This window comes from Mercenaria mercenaria, chromosome 3 (assembly GCF_021730395.1).
Source record: "Mercenaria mercenaria strain notata chromosome 3, MADL_Memer_1, whole genome shotgun sequence".
Taxonomy (NCBI): Eukaryota; Metazoa; Mollusca; class Bivalvia; order Venerida; family Veneridae; genus Mercenaria; species Mercenaria mercenaria.
In genome coordinates this window covers 47,753,593-47,774,085 of record NC_069363.1, presented here as the reverse complement: position 1 = coordinate 47,774,085, position 20,493 = coordinate 47,753,593, and the positions used below count along the sequence as shown (strand labels likewise).

The 20,493-nt window shown below is 34.9% G+C and overlaps 1 protein-coding gene across 3 annotated transcripts in view; it reads left to right on the top strand.

Moving 5' to 3' along the window:
• The first annotated feature begins 8,562 nt into the window (after positions 1-8,562).
• Positions 8,563-20,493, top strand: part of LOC123524812 (helicase with zinc finger domain 2-like) — a 36,429-nt gene continuing 24,498 nt past the window's right edge. The window contains exons 1-3 of one of the 3 annotated variants that reach the window (XR_008370207.1): positions 8,563-8,840; positions 13,964-14,176; positions 16,237-16,276. Coding sequence is in view for 2 of the 3 variants with exons in the window: in XM_053538391.1 (XP_053394366.1) it covers positions 13,973-14,176; positions 16,237-16,276 (244 nt within the window). In the remaining variant the exon portion in view is untranslated. Of the gene's footprint in view, positions 8,841-12,349; positions 12,537-13,963; positions 14,177-16,236; positions 16,277-20,493 lie in introns of those variants that run through there. The other 2 variants (XM_053538391.1, XM_045303299.2) reach the window with 2 other exon arrangements.

Below are 20,493 nucleotides of genomic sequence, written 5' to 3'. Positions count from 1 at the left end.
ATTGTTTTCCTTTACTACAAAAATGACAAAAACAAACGAACGATCAAAAAAAAATGAGACTGTTACTGAACATGTCAATTGTAAATATCTTGACCTTCATGATATTCACAACCAGAGGTTCAGAAATACGATGTCCAGAGCCCGGGGGGTACCAGAAAATTCTGCCAGGTTATTAAAATTTTTAGCACGGGATAGCTTGAAACTCTGTATCAAGTAGTCCGGAAATCAATACTCGAGTCTTCATGAAGGCAAAATGTGCTATAATTTTGACTACAGTGTTCCGTTAGACCAGCGCTTGCTCCGCGTGAACACGAAGCGCAAAGGTACGACGGTACGATGGCGAAGCGCGACAGTACGATGGTGACAGTCCGTCGTAGTGTCACCCTTCGCCATCGTACTGTCGCGCTTCACCATCGTAGTGTCGCGCTTCGCCATCGCACTGTCGCGCTTCACCATCGTAGTGTCGCGCTTCCCCATCGCACTATCGCTCTTTACCATCGTAGTGTCACCATCGTACTGTCGCGCTTCGCCATCGTACTGTCGCGCTCCACCATCGTACTGTCGCGCTTCGCCATCGCACTGTCGCGCTTCACCATCGTAGTGTCACCGTCGTACTGTTGCGCTTCGCCATCATACTGTCGTACCTTCGCGCTTCGTGTTCACATCTTTTCTCTGTTTACTTATGTGTCGGCTTTAATTAAACTCTGTATAGTATAGTATTGTCAACTCTGTCCAATGATCAAATAATTGGAACGCTTTTCGGCACGGGTATTACTGAAATGAATATCACCAGGCCTGGTGTTATTCAAATGAAAATTCCCCAGCAGAGTGTCATTCAAATGAATATCATCTATTAAAAATATCATACCTTAATAACTGCATTATTCTTTCGTATATCCAATCTTGCGATTTACATTCATGCATTTGTGATTCTCATGTTCATATGCTTACTTCTGACATCCCATGTTGCATTGTTACATGACCACTTGTCCATCTTAGTGATTTTATAACATTTAAACAACTATTTGAGCCCGTTTTTGTACGAACAATATCCACAGCACTTTAAATTATTTTAAAAAGGCATAATTTTGTGAAAATGCAAAATAGTGTTATGGAAGCTGTGCACTGCATGTCCGATAGTGACTGAAGTTTCAATCCGTTCCAGGCAGTGGAACCTAAGATTTCAACTCACACACAAATCTATACTGAAAAAAAATAACTAAATCTAAACGAGACGTTACTTTGTAGAAATGCAAAAGGGAGCTATGGAATAACCTGTGTACATGTCATACATAATCACAGTGAACAAGTGTGAGAAGTTTAAATTCATTCCAATTATAGGACACCGTGATACTAGCTGACGTTTATAAACATGACAAAAATTGCTAAGTCGAAAATGGGCATAATTTTGTAAGAGAGTGTAAATTAAATCAAGTTTGCTTTGAAACAAAATCGTTTGAATTTCCTTTATACTGGCTACATTGCGATGGGTCATGTAAAAAGAAATGTACTAATTTATGACTCTTCTTCCACCATTAAATAATTTAATTTTAACAGAAGTAAAACTAGTTTCTGTATTTGATGTTATTTCATTTCACTTTTAACCCTTTCTTCCAATTTTAATGATTTTGAACAACTACTTATAAAAACATTAAGACAAAGATTCAAAAGAAAACGTCACGTCCCAGGGCCGCAGCCTCGCAGTGTATGTTAACATGAAAACAGGATACATAGAAAATCATAGCCAACGTGAAATATATAGACAACGAAATGAGAAATAAAGGGTCATCGCTTTGACAAGCTCAGAGAAATAACACCATTTGGCGACTAAACGTTTAAGTTAACGGCTCCTCAGACCCCACTCTTGATCCCTGCCATTTTCAAAAGTAGTAGTATTAGAACAGTGTAAATAAAAGTATCCCCGCCATTAAATCTTTTACACAAGGAACGGCAACATAAGGCATAGTATGTAAAAGACAAGGCAACTGGTCTTTTAAATTGATATAAAAAGCAAACATAAAAAAAGCATAAACGCATATACTCGATGCCGTTGCAGAAGACAGTGCGTCAGGTTAAAAACGCCATTAAGTCGATTTGTTTGTTATGGGTTTAACGACATTTTTCAACAGTATTTCAGTTATGTAACGAAAGACAGTTACCCTACAAGTAACTAGTGTTTTCCTGGGTGGGTTCTGTAACAGTAAACCTGTTCTCCGCATATAACTGCCAATTTCCTTACATGAATCAGAGGTAGAGGACGAATGATTTCAGACACAATATCTTTTATCAAATTGTCTCGGAAAACATCATTAAGGAACCGATGAAACATCTCAAAGCAGCTCTGTCAGGGTGGAAAACAGAAATGCTTCTCATTGATTCCTCAACCTGCCCGTAACACAATCAAAGGGTTTGGAATACAGTGTACATAATTTTCTGTCACTGCTCTTTCCAATCATGATGACCTTATGTGAAATTTGTTATCCGCTCTGTATCGCATAAGTCATAGGCGGGCGGAGTAAGTCGGCAACCAAAACAAAAATGATAACTGCCACTTTGATGAATGTAAACAAGTCTTTGTGTGGCGAGATTTGAGTAATATTTTATATCCGGCTCCGTCGGCTTAAATCGTCGTCATATTTCCACAATGCCGTAATTAGCATTTTGATAGTTTTCGAAAAAAAAAGCGTTTAAAGATTTGAGTGTGAATGACTTTACACTGCTTAGAGCCTTGTTTAACTAAAATTTAGCCTGTTTATGTTAGCTCTACAGGGCACAATTTCACCAACAGCGGTCACAGAGACATACGTAACGACACTAAAATCTCAATTTTGCCAAAAATGGACTTACGTCATTCTGGACTTAGGCACATCTAAAGTAAGTGTTTTCAAGAGGAAAAGCTGATCGATTTATAACTTTTATAGATTTCACGTCGAAGATCAATTGTAAGGAGGAATGAAGTCATTTGAAAGAATGGACACAGATCAGAGATTGATAGGTAGCTGATCAGGGGATTTCTGTTCCTTATATATATTTTACACACTGTCATATTGCATTGAATAGAGCATTGAAAGGTAAAGTGCATTTTTAAATTTGCTGAACTTGTAATGCAACAATTCACGATAATAACCTATGCTCAACTGTTCGTTTTAAAATGCATGAAAATATTGGCTCACAGTCCAAAGAATTGGTTTGGGGGTAAATAAATAGGCATAATGTTAACATTGTACACACATTACATATAACAGATGTTGTTTGTAATAGTTATTCTGTACAAACACTTGCATGAAAAGTTCATTGTGGGTTCAGTGTTATATAGCCAACGTCTTAGCGGAAATGAGCTATAGACGATAATGTTACGCGTCGTATGTACAGTGACATTCCTGTGGCTGCCACGAATTTCCTCGTATTTCATTCTAAATCATTTGGATTTATTTTGTCCTACTTCTATCGTAATTATTTCATGTATTTCTTTAACACTGCAACATGTCATGGACCGAATATACTTTGGTATTATTTACAAAGATCTTGATATATTGATATTTTTGAAAAAATATCTATTCATGTGTACCATGTAAATTATTCAGTGCCGCGGTTGCACGTAAAATTACATTGATAAAAAGCATAAGATAATTAAAGCTAGTGTACAGTTATAGGTAAAATACTAGAGATAAACCAACGGTATCAATAATACTCCTACCTTGTATTTATGTATGCACCTGTATGACACCAGTTGAATAGAAAAATAAACAAACTGCATAATTACAAACTTGGTGATAAGTCATTACATTTAAACATTACTTTTCAAGGTAACTATTAAGGCGTTTTTTCTTGTAATGTGTATTTATAATGTATGGTATGGTACAAAAACAAACAGCATTATACCTGAATTTCCGGTTAAATAGTGGTATTAGACTTAAAACGTTTTCTGATGTCATATGATATGCATGTATCTGACAACTTTTTTGCAGTCACATAAATTCCTTCCCCAAAAATGTAATATAATTAGTGATTAAATATTTATGAATGAATTGACAGGTAGGACTTTCTATGGGCGGCGGTAACCGCCAAAATTAGTAAATATACAATCCATTCATAAACAAGTAGAATAGTCAGTGCAGTGCATTTCAACGCCGTCTAGTCGAAAATTCCATCCCGTCCAATAAATTTGCATTCAACGCATTGTATTTTGAAACCATTTAATGCAAAACTTCATTCCATCTATTTAAACATGGAACGATGCATTGAAAAACTTGTTGCGATGCACCGTACTATGAAATCATCCAACAAAACATGATACCATGCAGCTCAATGTGAAGCCGTTTAACACAACTTGAGTACGTGCAGTGTAAAATGAAATGATTTATCACAACTTGACGCCGTCTAATGCATATTGAAACCGCTTTGTGTAATTAAGAGCGGTGTATAAAACCTTGATGCCATGCAGTCCAATGTGAAGACGTTTAACACAACATGAGTTCGTGCAGTGTAAAATGAAACGATTCATTAAAGCTTGGCGCCGTCTAATGCATACTGAAACCGCGTTGTGTGATTTGGAGCGGCGTAACAAAATTTGATGCCATGCAGACAAATGTGAAGCCGTTTAACGAAACACGAGTACGTGCATTGTAAAATGTTAATATGACTATCAGTTCATAAGTTTGACCTGTTATAAATATAGATTCTGGATCAGTTTTATATAAAAATATCTTAAAATTTGTCCTCCTAAAAACACAAAGACAAATATCAAACAGGGAATGCCACGTACCAAAATCGCAGCCTCCCCAAAACGAAACCTACAGCACGCAGACGTGCACACCACAAACACACACACACACACATACACGTGCACACACACAAAGCCAACACACGAGGACAAAACGAACAAACAAAGGAACACACACACATACACAAAGCCTACACAAGAGGACAAAACGAACAAACAAAGGAACACAGTGGGGCACCGCCCTGGAACGGTCAGTGGCAAAAACAACACTGGGGAGCTTAAACGGGTTTATGGTACGCACCCAACCTCACTCTTACCCCCACCATGTTCCAAAGACACGGGACAGTGTAAATAAAAGTAATCCCCTCCAGGTGAATCTCTAACACACGTAATGGAAACAAAAAGGCATGACATGTAAAACACAAAAATGCTCGTGTATAAAAATATAAAAAGCAAACCTTTAGAACCAAAAACGTATGTACTCAATGCCTTTTCAGAAGACAGAGCAACAAGAGAAACACCCTTAAGGGCCCGACGAAACAGGCCAGAAGACAGATATCAAAACAGTTCAGTCCTGGTAGGATTTAGAAACTGCTTATCATAGAGTCCTCCCCCCTCTTCCGTCAGACACAATCAAAGAGGGAAGCGTAGTGTCCAACTGTAAACGGGTCGAACACTAAACATGCGGTATGTCTCAAAACAGTTGGGTCGTAACCTCTTTTAATAAAACGTTCTATAATTTTACCAAATACATTTGGAAAATTACCATGACCCAAGATCTTACGAAGTTTGTAAACCACATCCCCATAAAAAACGGGTTTAGAAATACCTTATCGCAGAAGTGTCTTTAAATTACTATTGAATTTTAAAACTAAATCAGAATTACGATAGTAAAATTTAGCAAAATATTTACGCAATTTGTAATAACGGTAGCCTTGCTGAAGAAGTTTACTTGTAATATATAGATTACGTTCATTGAAATGCTTGACATGACTACACGCTCTGGCAAACCGAATTAATTGAGAAAAATATACCCCATAAGATGTAGCCTGAGGTAAAACGACCTTGTGGTAAAATTCCAACATTTAATTTTACACAGTTCCTGCGATTTATTTGAATATTAAAAGAGACTTTATTTTCGAGAAACATCTTTCTTCTTAGTTTAAGCTTTGTCAGAAGTATGCTTCAATGATATAAAATACATGTAAACATGTTTATGTTTTTAGACAGTATGCCAAAATTACATGTACTTCACTGTACAATATTTTGTCATTTTTTTTGTTTGTTTGTTTGTTTTTTTCAGGGATGTCAGGGACGGGTGGGGGCGGAAGATCTTATGCCGTTTCTAAACAGTATTTCACTCAAGTCCTGGATTTCATACAAGTATTAACTGCCGTTTTTAAACAGTATTTCATTTAAGTCCTGGATTTCATTTTTGTTACTTTATCTCCACAAGTACCCGCTCGGTTCACAATTACCCTTACATGTCGTATGAAATCCAGGAAACTTGAGAGCCCAACTTAAATGCTCCCCACCCACCCCCAAACAACTCCGCGGAAAAAAACAACAACATTGCACTGTACAGTGAAGTACATGTAATTTTTACATACTATCTAGAAACATAAACATGTAAATATATATTTTATATGATTGATAATTAACTCGGGGAGATTTTAAGTGTTTGTTAATTTTGTCATTATTATTTCTATTACTGAGTCTGTTTCACGAATCATACTTCTGACAAAGCTTAAACAAAGAAGAAAGATGTTTCTCGCAAATAAGGTCCCTTTTAATATTCAGATAAATCGCAGGAACTGTGTAAAATTAAATGTTAGAATTTACTACAAGGTCGGTTTTAGGACAAAAGTAGATAAAAAAGATACTTTTATATAAAACTGATCCAGAATCTATATTTACAGGTCAAACTTATGAACTGATAGTTATATTAACCTTTTACAATGCACGTCCTCGTGTTTCGTTAAACGGCTTCACATTTGGCTGCATGGCATCAAATTTTGATACGCCGCTCCAAATCACACCACACGGTTTCAGTATGCATTAGACGGCGTCAAGCTGTAATTATAATGAATCGTTTCATTTTACACTGCACGAACTCATGTTGCGTTAAACGTCTTCACATTGGACTGCATGGCATCAAGGTTTTATACACCGCTCTTTATTACACAAAGCAGTTTCAATATGCATTAGACGGCGTCAAGTTGTAATAAATCATTTCATTTTACACTGCACGTACTCATGTTGTGTTAAACGGCTTCACATTGAGCTGCATGGTATCATGTTTTGTTGGATGATTTCATAGTACGGTGCATCGCAACAAGTTTTTCAATGCATCGTTACATGTTTAAATAGATGGAATGAAGTTTTGTATTAAATGGTTTCAAAATACCAAGCGTTGAATGCAAATTTATTAGATGGGAGGGATTTTTTAACTAGACGGCGTTGAAATGCACTGCACTGACTGACTTGTTTATGAATGGATTGTATATTTACTAATTTTGGCGGTAACCGCCGCCCATAACTTTCTGCAATTGGGAATGCTAGAAGATTGAGAAAAGCTTACATGCTTAAAAATGGTCAAATTTAGTATTATGATATACTTAACCATTCAACGTTAGTGTTTTAACTGCTTTTCATAATTCAAATGTTCAGGGAAACTATCCTTAAGTTAAAGATATTTCCTAACTCGTTAACAAAACGAAAGAAAAGCTACTTACAGACACTACAGTTTCACAATATTTGTTTTAACTGACGATCTGTGAGCTTTGTGATACAAATCGACTGAATTTGTTTAAGTCAAGTAACACTTTTGTTATATATTAGATAACATATCGATTAGGAATTTCATACTTCATAGATGATTTTCGAAAAATCCAAGTATTAACCGTAATATATTATATATAGTATGGTTTATTTATAGCAATGACGTGTGTATCCTATGAGTAGATTTTAATTGACTTGTAGTATCTCCTTTTTGATGTTATATATATACATATCTTAAATATTTTTGAAGGATCATATATTACTTCAAACACCAAGTCAGTGGATAAATTGTTTTGTTGACAGTTTAAAGTTGTGATTTGTAACGACTATTTTCAGTGAAAGATGAGGAACAGTTGATACCTGAGACAATTGAAGGTAAATGATTGATTGTACACGAGAGTATTATCATTATTAAAGCATATGTTAATGAGTTAAACAGTAGAACTTATTTAAAACTGTAACAGTTCAGTCATATGATAATCACATGAAGAAGACATTTAACGTTTGAAAGGGAAAATGACGTCCATTTGTATTCCAAACAATTTTTTAATATGCCACAAAAATCTATACTTTGTTCGACTATGTTTAGAGTGGAAAAAGAAATGAGTCATAGGTCATAGCAATTTATAATAACAAATGAAAAACCTAGATTATCTTTACATTATGAGTTACATCTTACAGTAGAAGTATAACGTTATAAATACACTGCTAAAATTATATCTACTTTCGATTTCAATACCGTTATTTAATCTACTTTCGATTTCAAAGTGTAACGTTATTCAGCCGAGCTTCTTTTACCAAATGATCAGTGATGTATCTTTATCTAACAAAAATATATGCCTGTTTTTAATACCAAAATACATTACTTGATATGGACGATATTGCTCATAATAACGTGACCCATTTTGAAATGTGCATAAAATGCATATGATATAGTTAGCAATACATTCACTTTCTTTTTATGAAAAAAAGTACTACAGCCAGGTGTTTTAGACCAATCAAGATCAGATGTCATATTAAACAGGCTAGCAGATTTTCTATGAAATGGTACATTAAAGCAATAGTTTCGCAGAAAAAGATATCGTTACTTCCGATTTCAAATAAAAAAAAAAGCAAAATAGTTTATGCTGTTTCCTTAATAACAGAATAATAAAATAAGATAAACTTGTTGACTATGAAATAGCTGATTCACAGTTAGCTTCCTTATTATTACAATATATTCATAAACAAGCCATATTCAATTTGGCAAACTGCCATACATGACGTAATATTAATCTGTTTTTACTGGAGTGTAACTTACTTACGAGAGGATTATATAAGTGAATAAGACCAAAAGGTATGTAATGTTTTATTCGAGTCGTCATTTTTTGTGTATTGTCTTAGATTTTTATCCTACCTATCATATCTCGATGTGCGGTAGTATGCTAGGCTAATCAATTTCAGTATTATAAGATTGTTGTACTCTATGAATGTGCTTAGTCATACCGATGAAACACGGATAAGGTAATTTCAGGTACGATTTACAACAGCATTTATTTTCCTTTATCAAATTTTAACATCATACTTGATATATTAGACTGTCATAAAGATAGAATATACTTTTTCAAAGAAACTCAAAGGAACTTTATATAGATATGTTGAGTTTTTTTAAACTAGACTGTTAATAACAAGAAGTTATGTTTACAACATTAATTGCAATAGTTTATATTAATTCTATCATTTTAAGAATACGTGTATATACATCAGTTTATCAGGGTATCAAATGAAATTATTATAAATTAGTGTCCGTATTAATTCAAACAAATTATGGCAGTTTTTCTTTTCAACTTATTATCTGCGTTGCATATAGTATATGTATTTTAGTCACTTGAGTAATGTTCATAAGTTACCAACATTGTACACCGACTTTAGATAAAATCTGTATCTATGACCGATTGATGAAGGACGCTGATTTTGAAACACTTGCCCCTCACCATGTGGGTTCGAAATCTCGCTTGGGGTGTATTTTTTTTTTATTTTAGACAGCCATCCATCTGGCTTACAGAAGGTTAGTGGTTCTACGTCTCCACAAATGCCTAAAACAATGCTTGGAATAGCACCCTATCAAACGCTTGAAAATCGCCAAATGACGAAAATTGTGTCGGTGTGAAATTAAACCCTATAAAGAAAAACAAAAATGTTCTTCAAGATGTTTTCGTACAACAGAATAAAATGGTCCAATTCGTGTAATGATATTAAATTTCCGTAGTTAAAACTTACCTGAGTTAATTCACCCTAACTAAGAATACCTAGTAACTACAACGAAAACGCGATGACCGCGGCAAAACAGTATGCGGTTTAAAGTGATTTGCGATAATTCAAATATCAAATGTACTGGGAAATTTCGTAATGGTAGCAAATTTTATGTTATATTGTTTATAAATGGCCTATTAAATACATCTATCAATTTCATTAAAAAATAAACTCTGGCAAATATGAGGAAACTATTGTATTTTTCTTATTTTCTTTTATCTTGAATATTCTTTCTCATGAAAAACGGGGCTTAACTTTGAAAAAAAGCAAAGTAGTGTTACGGGGCCTGTACACTGCACGCCCGACAATGATATTTGATATTGTTGTGAAGTTTCAATGGACACTGTGAATCTAGCTTACATACAAAACTTAACCAAAAAAGTCGGGAAAGGGGCATAACATTGTTAAAGTGCAAAATAGAGCCATGGCCCCTGTCTACTGCATGCCATTAATGTGAGGAGTTTAAATCCATTTCCATTAGTAGACAATTAGATACCAGCTAACGTGCAAAAACACAACAGAAATTACTAAGTCGATAAGGGGGCATATTTTTATAAAAGTGCAAAACAGAGTTATGAAATATATGAAGTACATGTCAGGTTACAACAGTTAACAGGTGTGTGAAGTTTCAATCCATTTCCATTAGCGGATACCGAGATACAAACTTACATACAACACAGCTGAAAAGGGGATATAACTTTTCAAATATTGTGAAATATGCTTATAAAGATGTCGGACCATTATGGTGAATACGCGTGGAGAGTTTCCATCTATTCCATGTACCTATACATCGAATAATCGATCTAACTCATTTTTAGCTTTCGGACAAAAGCGATTGCTATTTCAATGTTTTCTGAAAGAAAGTGTATTACTATAATGAGTGTTATTTAAATAAAGTGTGCTATTATTTCCTTTACATTTGTTACATTGAAAATAAAAGTACTAGTTTATGACTCCACTCTCAATATACAGAAATTAAATGTAAGCAGGAGTAAAATAATTTTCTATATTTCATGTTATTTCATTTCACTTTGAAACCCCTCTTCCACTTTAAATGGAAGTGTATGTCATTTGAAAAGCAATTTGCACGAAAATAAACGGATATCGTGCGTTTTAACAAATATGCATGAAACTACGGAAGCCCATTAGTGACAAAACTTTTTGAAGAACCATCATATTTACAGTTTCGCAATGTATTTTAACTGACAAACATTTGGCGTTTTAACAAAGTTCTAAATACAATTCGACTCTAAAATTGGCAGAGTCATATCAAGTCATTGTTGTATTTTCGTATTATGTATTCGGTTATCTTTCGATAAGGCATTTTATACTTCAGGGCAAAGATCATTACAAGTCGCACGGTTCACGATAAAGATAGAAATGATATCCAATGACTTTGTGACGTAATTATAATTTATTGTTAGCAGTGATTGTGTCGCCGAATTTAAATAGATAAAATAAAAATGGGCGTGGTTTTAACCAGTTTTTAGTATCTCCGTTTGGACGTTATTTGCTAAATAACATATTCTAAATATAGAAACTAAACCAATCGATATGTTTTTATTGACGTTCTAAATGTTTTTCAGGTTATGACTATTTCCGTTTTAAGATGGAGAAACACGATATATTTGAGACTATTGTTAGTTTTTAAACATGAAATATCCGGAGTCTCTTTCCTATATAAATTATTGTGACAATGTGACTAGTGCACGATGAATAAATAATTACCATTTGTTTAATATGCATAGTGCCCTATTTACCTAATTACACATTATTACCATATTCATTGTGAAAAAAGGGCAATCGATAGTAACTGTTACACATGAAGAATAAAGCAATAAACATGGGGTTTCCACCTTCTTCAACAAAATTACATCTAAGGACAGGACAACTGTAAGCTGATATAGCTTTCTGTCCAATTCCTTAATTAATGTTCTGTAAATGTTTCATTATTACTGAAATAAAATACATGTATGTTTAAACTAAAATTACATCTCAGACAAACAGGTCTTTCACTCAAAACTTGTCAAACTCGCGTAAAAACTGTCCGAGTTTACTGCTATTATAAGATCTACTTTCTTTTTCAATACTGTTATTTGTTTACTTTCGATTTCAAAGTTTTAGTGTAAATTTAAGTACCAAATAATTCAGTTCAGCTTCTTTTCCAAATCAATCAGAGAATTATTCTTATTACAATGAAAATATGTCTTTAATGCCAAAAGCCGTTACTTTATGTATAAAACTGTACTCTTATTGACGTTACCAATTCCTCCCCAAGTTTCCTTTATGAAACAAATTAATGTCCTCTTCGTTTTATAAATAAAAATACCACAGAAAATTATTTAAGACCAATCTAGTGCCGCAGCCGTTTTTAGAATGGAATCAGATTCACTACTACATTTTTTTAAAAAGAAATGGTACTGTATAGCAATACGGTCGCAGATAAAGATATTATGACTTTCAATTTCAAATTCAAAAAAAAAAGTTGCAAAGTAAGTTGTTTATGTTGGTTTCGTAACAAAATACAATTCACGTTGTTATCCTAGCTTTAAAGTAGCTGATTGACATTGACTTCCTTGTTATTACAATATTTACATAGTCTCGTATTGGTAAACAAACCATCTTGGCAAATTGCCTCCTATTTTTCGAAAATTCATTCATGACGTCAGAAGTATCAATGTTTACAGTGTACATTTTAAAACGGAGTTTCTATTTGATAATTAGTGAACAAAACCAATAGGTATGCAATTTTAATTCGTTTCGCCATTTGTCTGTCAGTATTCTGTATATTGTTTTAGAATTTCAGTTATAGAACTTTATCGTACCTTTCCATTTAAGATGAAAAATCTTGATTTGCACATTAAATTTTGCATTATATTCAACTCGGGTAATCAGTTTCGATATATAAGACAATTACTTGACATTGTCTACATATGTGGTGAGTCATACCAATGAAACTTTGTCGTGTTTTTTGAGGCTATGGCGATTTGAGGTGTGTATCAAATATTAACGTCTTACTATATCGCTGTATTTGACTTGCCATAAATGGTTGTACATGCTTTTTACGTGATGTTTAATCGAACATCGAGTTTTTAAAACTAAACGGTTACATTTACGTTTGAATTAGTAAAATAGCTTTTAATGTTGTCTTTTTATTAGTGTGTTTATGTATATTAGTTGAATAAAAGGTATCAAATAAAGTTTCTATATGTAACATAACGTTTAAAGACATTTGTATTGATTTAAGCAATATATAATTCTATATTCAGTGTACAAAATGGAATTGCGGCAAATGATATTTACATGTTTATGAAAAATTATTAGTCAGTGTACGTATATAATGTAAAAATAGAATATGAATCTGTGTAAGCACAGGCCTGGGCCCAGGGCCGGGCCGAGGGGACTCGTGCCCCCCCCCCCCCCCCCCTACACCCTCCACTCCCAACTTGGCTGAGAAGTAACCTATACTCATCAAAAATGCACCCACTATTTTGGCAAAGGAATAATACTTTCTCATAATTTAGACCCAGAAACGCAACATAGGCCACCATTTCATACCTATATTTCAAAATTTTCCAGCGGGATAGCCCCCCTGAACCCCTCCTTCAAGAGGGGAGTAACCCTCTATTATACCTCAAAATTTAGACCTAAAAATGCACCAGAGGCCACCGTTTCATGTCTGTATTTCAAATATTTCCAGGGGGAGACACCCCTTACCCCCTAAAATAAGGGGAGTACTCCCACCTGTAAATGCACTAGAGGCCACCATTTCATATCTGTATTAAAAAAAATCTAGGAAGATCACCGCCTGACCCCACTAATATGGCCTCTCTACAATACCTACCGCTCTCAGTGCTATGCGTCTCGCAGATACGTCTTCATTCTAGACTGGTGCTGTTCTATATTTTTTCTTGCTTTAAACATTTAAACAATTGATCAAAATTTTTACTAGTATAATACCCTTTAATACCCTTTAACATGCTCGTGCTCAAGTGGTTTCTTTACAAATGATCTTCTTAACTTCAAAGTTCGTTCAAAAAAAGTGTTCCTCTGTCGTTGAACAAAACTTTAACCAGCCTGAATGCAATACACTAAAATATATCGATCAAAGCCAAAGGTCATGGAAATTTTTTAACATTCTATGATTTTCTTTGTTTTATTGTTAAGGCTGATGACATGGCAGAGACAGTAGATCAGCTTATATTCAGAGCAGACGTTGCATTGCATGCAAAGAAGTTTTCAGACGTGAAAAAGTATGTGGAGCAGGCTGTCAAGCAAACTGACCAAGAGCGAGATGACTATCTTAACTCGGAACAAAATGCCAGTAAGGAAGAAGAGTTATCTAAATGGTATAACCAGTGTGCCTACATTCTTTTCCAGGTAAGGGTTGAAGAAGTTATGAATAACTGCAAAACAGTACTTAAAGAGTGTGAGCATATGTACTCTCTGTAAACCTATAACAAAGTTGCCGTGTTAGAATAACATAGTTGATGTTGCTAGAAGGTTCGCGGGAGTTAACTCGTAAACACTTGGCCCATTAAGCAATCAATTTGTGACCGAACATCAACACTTCAGTTATTATCCAAGTTAATACTATCGGACATTTCCAATTAAGACGAAGACGAATACAGAGGTCGGAGAACATGACAATTTGGGGGTCGTCTCAATATATTTTTATTATAGTATGAGTATCTTTATTTTTAAATTTGATAAGCAGACAGATATACGGAATAATTGCTGGATGCGGGAACAGTCTAGAAGGACGCGACGGACGGACGGGCGGATGCATAGACATAGAGAAATACAAAAAGCTCATAACTTATTTCAAGGTCTTGAATATTATCTGGCCTTTGTTTAACAAGTCCGCTCAGCTTAGTAGGTGCAATAGATGGTACTTCTCATGAAATATACAAACCATCTACAGAACCACAGGAAAAGTACTTTTCAGGTCATAGACAATACCATGCGAATCATTCCAAAGTCATCGTAGATAACCCTGTATTAATTAGGTACACTGAATGTAGGCTTTTAGGTCACCAGAATGATGCACAATAACCCCGGTTAATGCATCAAATCGGATTGGATTTGCCATTTCCCGAGCAATGTTTTTTCTTAGGAGGAATAAGATATATCTAAACGGGCATCCCGTCATGGCGCCTTATTCCAGCACACAACTAATATAAGACGTAAACGAGTACGTCAGCGGTGAAAGTGTCAGAAACTGAATCGTTCTATAAAACAGTATAGGATATGTGTCGAGCAGGCTATCGCTGAATTGAAGTGTTATAAGGCAGTGTCATTTGTATGGAGACAGCGAAGGTCAGCATTACCACGGGTTGTTTGTATCTATGCTGGGCTTGTTGGTTGACGCAAAAGTATTAACTAATAGATATTTGACAGACATGTTACGTCCCTGTTGATATATATTTACAAATACTAGATATACATTCTGCATGCCCACGGGTAGAATACCGAGCCCGCCAGCACCTTTGACCTCTAAGTGTGACCTTGACCTTAGGCCTAGGGACCTTGTTGGTTCTTGCGCATGACACTCCGTCTCATAATGGTGAACAAGTTACATCAAAATCCTACCATGAATGAAGAAGTGCTCCGGACAAACTTCAATTTGACCTTTGACCTCCATCTGTGACCTTGACCTTTGAGGTAGGAACATGACACTCCTTCTCATTGAGGTAAACATTCATGCCAAATGTAAACAAGATTGGTCTATGCATGACAAAGCTATGGTTCGGACACAATCGGACGGACTGTCGCACGGACGCATGCACGCACATGCTGCGACCCGCCAAAAGTGACGACTATATCGAGCTCACCGCAAGCGGGCTCGACAATAATTGATTTTGAAACGACCCCTCGTTATCACTTGTCTTCGGACCTCCGTGTTCGTCTTCGTCTTAATTCGGAAATGTCCATGAAGACCTTGTCATAATTTGGTGTAAGCAAGAATAAGAAAGATTTGTAAAACCTCGTGAAACAACGTAGAAAGAAAGAGTGTAGAATGCAGGACTTTTGTTATGTTTTTATGCTCATCGAGCATGTCTTAGAGCTTGTGGCTGCCGATAAGTCCGCAAGTCATTTTGTTGATGTACATCTACCTACATATACTGAAATTAAGAAACTAATATGGCTAGAAAGCAGACCCTGTAAATTGTAGTTTGGCTAAAATGTTTGAACAGAAATAATAAGTAATTTCGTAAATATAAACATGTAGAAATTTCTGTTATTCTGTATGCCCTGCTTAGTAAAAGAAATATTTTCGAAGCATATGCCAGTAAAGCCTTTAAAGTGAAATAGCCCAGCAGTTGCCTTTATATAAATAAACAAGTTTTAAAGCAAAGAACAGTACGGTATAAATGGTACACATTTGAACAACCTTCGTTCTTATACTTTTTTCTACAAATGTATCCATATTTTTTCAGATTGCAGATTTGTGGAACAGTCTAAATTGTACATTGACAGGTGAGAAGCTAATAAATCCTCAAAAATGTTTGTTTTAAAATTGGTCTAATACAGATTTAAATTTCAATATTCATTAAATATTCTGCAATATTTATAATTACTAGCTTTGTACAAGGTAAAAACTCCCATACTTGTTGACGACTAGTTTCGAGAACAATAGCATTGCACTTTTCCGTTCGATCTTTTTCCATCATGCACTCTTTCATTAGATAGATTTATTTCGGTAAATGTGTACACAAAACAAAGCATTATCAATAAGATGCATGTGCTAAGACAAATAACAAAACACAATGACATACAAATTGAGCCATGAAGTGCACACCAATACCAGGGATAACACAACAAAGGGGAAGTAACTTTCCCCTTATTTCCATTGGGGTCACTGATAGTGGAGGCCTGACACAGAAAGTCATGTATAGTGAGAGATCAAAATTGTTTATAAATTAATCGGCTAGCATAGATTAGCATTATACACATAAATTAAACAATTTCAATTAAGAACGACAGAATAGTTACCCTAGATATATCACAGGCATTAAGTGGTAAAATCTAAGTAATTCAGATACATGTACATTGGTACTACTTCAGATTTAAAACTTATCACTTATCCTAAAAGATGATAAAAAGACGAAAAGAATTAGATAAATAGAATAAAAAATGATCCTTATTTGTCATAGGATGGAGTTTTATGGCACCCCTGAATTTACTAGGACTTTCAATATTTCTAAGACTCTGTGGAATATAATCCCATAGTGTTATTCCCTTGAAGGCAAAAGCTTTCTACAAAAGCTACCGCTCTTAGGTAAAGAATAACGTCCAGTGTCATTAAATGAAAATCCATCATCTGGGTCCATTGAAGATAGTGCTACCACTCTTGATCGTGTAAATCTATCATGCACTGAGTTAAGAGGCACAAAATGCTCACGTAAGCAACCAGGAGCATTGCCATACTTGATTTTATGCACATGACAAAGAGTTATCTGATCAACCCTCTTTGACATTAGTATCCAATTCAGTAATTTGAAATGTTCATTACCTATATGGGACCTGGAATCTAACTTCAGCACAAAACGCATAAGTTTATTTAGGGTAGTCTGTAGCTTGTTTCTCCAATATTGAGACAGACCAGGATACCAGACGGAACAAACGTAGTCAAAATGACACTGTATTAAAGATGTGACCAACAACTTCCTTTGCGATATAAAAATTTCAAGCGGGAATTTGCCTTCTTGACCACTGATCTTGCAATTTCTTCACAAGACAGATGCTGATCCAAAACAGCCCAAAGATATTTAACTTTATTGGTAGCTTGAATACTTGTCCCATTGCAAGTGATATTCAAAACTGAGACCTAACCCTAGGTTTAGACCCGAAAATAATTGACTCTGTCTTGCCAAGATGTATAGTAAGTTTATTGTCAACAAGCCACTCGCTAACCCGATCCAGCACTTGGGATAAAATAGATTCAATAGACGATCTACTCTTACCAGAAACGAGGATACCAGAATCATCCGCATGTAATTAAAGTTTGTTATTGACCACTGCACTCATGTCATTCACATATATTAAACATAAAAGGGGACCAAGAATTGAGCAATGCGGTACGCTGCAGGTGACAGAATATTATTTAGAATGTACACCAAAACATCAACTTGCTGCTGTCTGTCAGAAAGGTATGACTAAAACCATCTGACAGCATTTATACCAAGACCAATAGCGTTCAACTTCATTAACAAAATGCTATGATTAACAGTTTCAAAAGCTTTCTGTAAATCAAGTAGAACCATGCCTACCATATGACCTTGATCCATCTGAAATTTAATAAAATCAGACAGATAAATAAGACAAGTATCAGTTGAAAGCCACAACGAAAAGTGAACTGAAAACTGTACAATTTTCTTTTATCATTATACTCCCACCAAACATGTTTGAGGTGGGGAAGCTATATAGGAGTCAGTTCCGTCGCGTCGCGTCCCGAAATCTATATGCCTGGAAGGATTTTAATTTAACTTTACATTTTTATTCCTCAAGATCAGATGACATGTTGCACACATCACCTATTCACCTATGCCTGATGGTCAAAGGTAAAGGTCACAATTCAAGGTCAACGGTTAGATATTTGGTTTTTGCTCTATAACTTTTGTGTGCCTGAATAGTTTTATTACTAAATGTATTTGATTCAAACTTAAACTAGTTGTTCAACATCATCACCCATATCATATGACGCAAGGGCCATAAGTCTTGCACCAATATTTCATAAAGTATGCCCCCCCCCCCCCCATTTTTACCTTCTACTTAGAATTTCAGGCTAAAGTTTTGATACACTTTCACTCTAACTTAGTTATAACTAAATGGATATGATTCAAACTTAAGACAGAGGTTCCACCTTATCACCCACATCATGTGACATAAGGTGCATAACTCTGACACCAATCTTTCATGAATTATATCCCCTTTTACTTAGAATTTAAGGTTTATTTTAAAGCATTTTCACTATATCTCAGTTTTTACGAAATGCATTTGTTTCAAACTTGATCATATGACACACGGTGCATAACTCTTGCACCAATATTTCCTGAATTATGCCCCCGTTTTGGTTAGAATTATACTTATGTAGAGTTTTGAAACACTTTATCTTTACCTCTTTTATTATTTGATATTTTTAACACAGACTCAAGCTATTGTGCAATATTCATCCACCATTTGAGTCATTAAACACTTCAATGACAGTTCTTAACAGATTTAAATCTGGTGTAACATCAAAAAATACAGGTAAAGTTCGAATTTTGCTACAAACCACCAATTTGGTTTTTATGTAGTTATGGCCCCTTTCCAACTTACAATTTGCTAAACTCATGGTTGCCGGACAATAAATCACGAAAGGCCTGACAGATTTGGATAAATTTTGATACACAGTTGTAATATCATAAAATACAGGTCAAGTTCGATTTAAATTGCACCTTCTTGTGGCCATGTCTTTCTTACATGTATGGTTGCCATTCTTCTGTAACAAGACCGTATTGTAGGGGTATTCGTCACTCCTGTGACAGTTCTAGTTTAGATAACCTTCAAATTTTTCATAAATGACCCTTTCAAAAATTTTAGATACCTTACTCAAAATGGATACAGGGCGATAGTTACCAATCTCTGTTTTATCATTTTTTTTGTACAGGGGAATAACCCGTGCAGTCTTAATATCATCTGGAACTGTACCCTGGACAGTGGATAGGTTAATAATATGTTGCAAGGGACAAGCGATAATAGACGCCCTGTCCCTTATAAATCTATATGGAATTCCATCTAAGCCAGTAGCCTTATTAACACTGAGATTATTCAAATGTTTAAGAACTTTATTCTCTGACAATAGTAAATGAAAAACTGTTTGGAAATATGCCTTTAGACAAATAAAATCTATCAACAAATTTTAAGCTTTACCAAATTTAAAAGTACTATTTGGCGATTATTTTACAAGCTTAGAAGCAACAGTGGTATAAAATGAGTTAAATTTCTCTGCAACATTGAATAAATCAAAGGAAAATTCTCCATCAATTTTCATCCCAATTTTATTTGAGGCGTTTACACAGTTCGTAGATGGAGCACTAAGTTGTTTAAGACACTTCCACAAAGAATTTGAGTTGGATTTATTTTGTTCTAAATTATCAGTGAAAAACTGTTTCAAATCTTCTTAAACGAATTAAAATTTTCTTCAGTTTTACTTTTCTTGAACAAATGAAGTGCATTGTCTCTTTCGTTTATACTTTGCAAAATTTCAGAGCTCATCCAAGGTTCAGTGCGCTGTTTAATACGGACTTCCTTCTCAGGCGCAATATTATCTAACACTGAAATGAAAAGTGTTTTAAAATAACACCATGCTTCATTTATACTGTCACTAAGTACCACAGAACTCCAGTCAGCAGAAAGAAGTGATTGTTGAAAGTCTTCTCGATTGTACCATTTCAAAGATCTAAATTTCACACCGTTATGTTTACCAATGTATGAACGAGATGCGTTACGAGCGCAATAGATCATCGAATGATCACTGAGAGACATATCAACAACACCGCTATGTGAGATATTATCACTGTCTAATACAAGTATAACGTCTATTGTTATGGATGATGAACTTGAAATTATTGTAGGACCTTTAACTAATTGTGTGAAATTGTATAACTCACAAAATGAAGGTAAACTTGCAACTAGTGAACAAGTAATAGAAC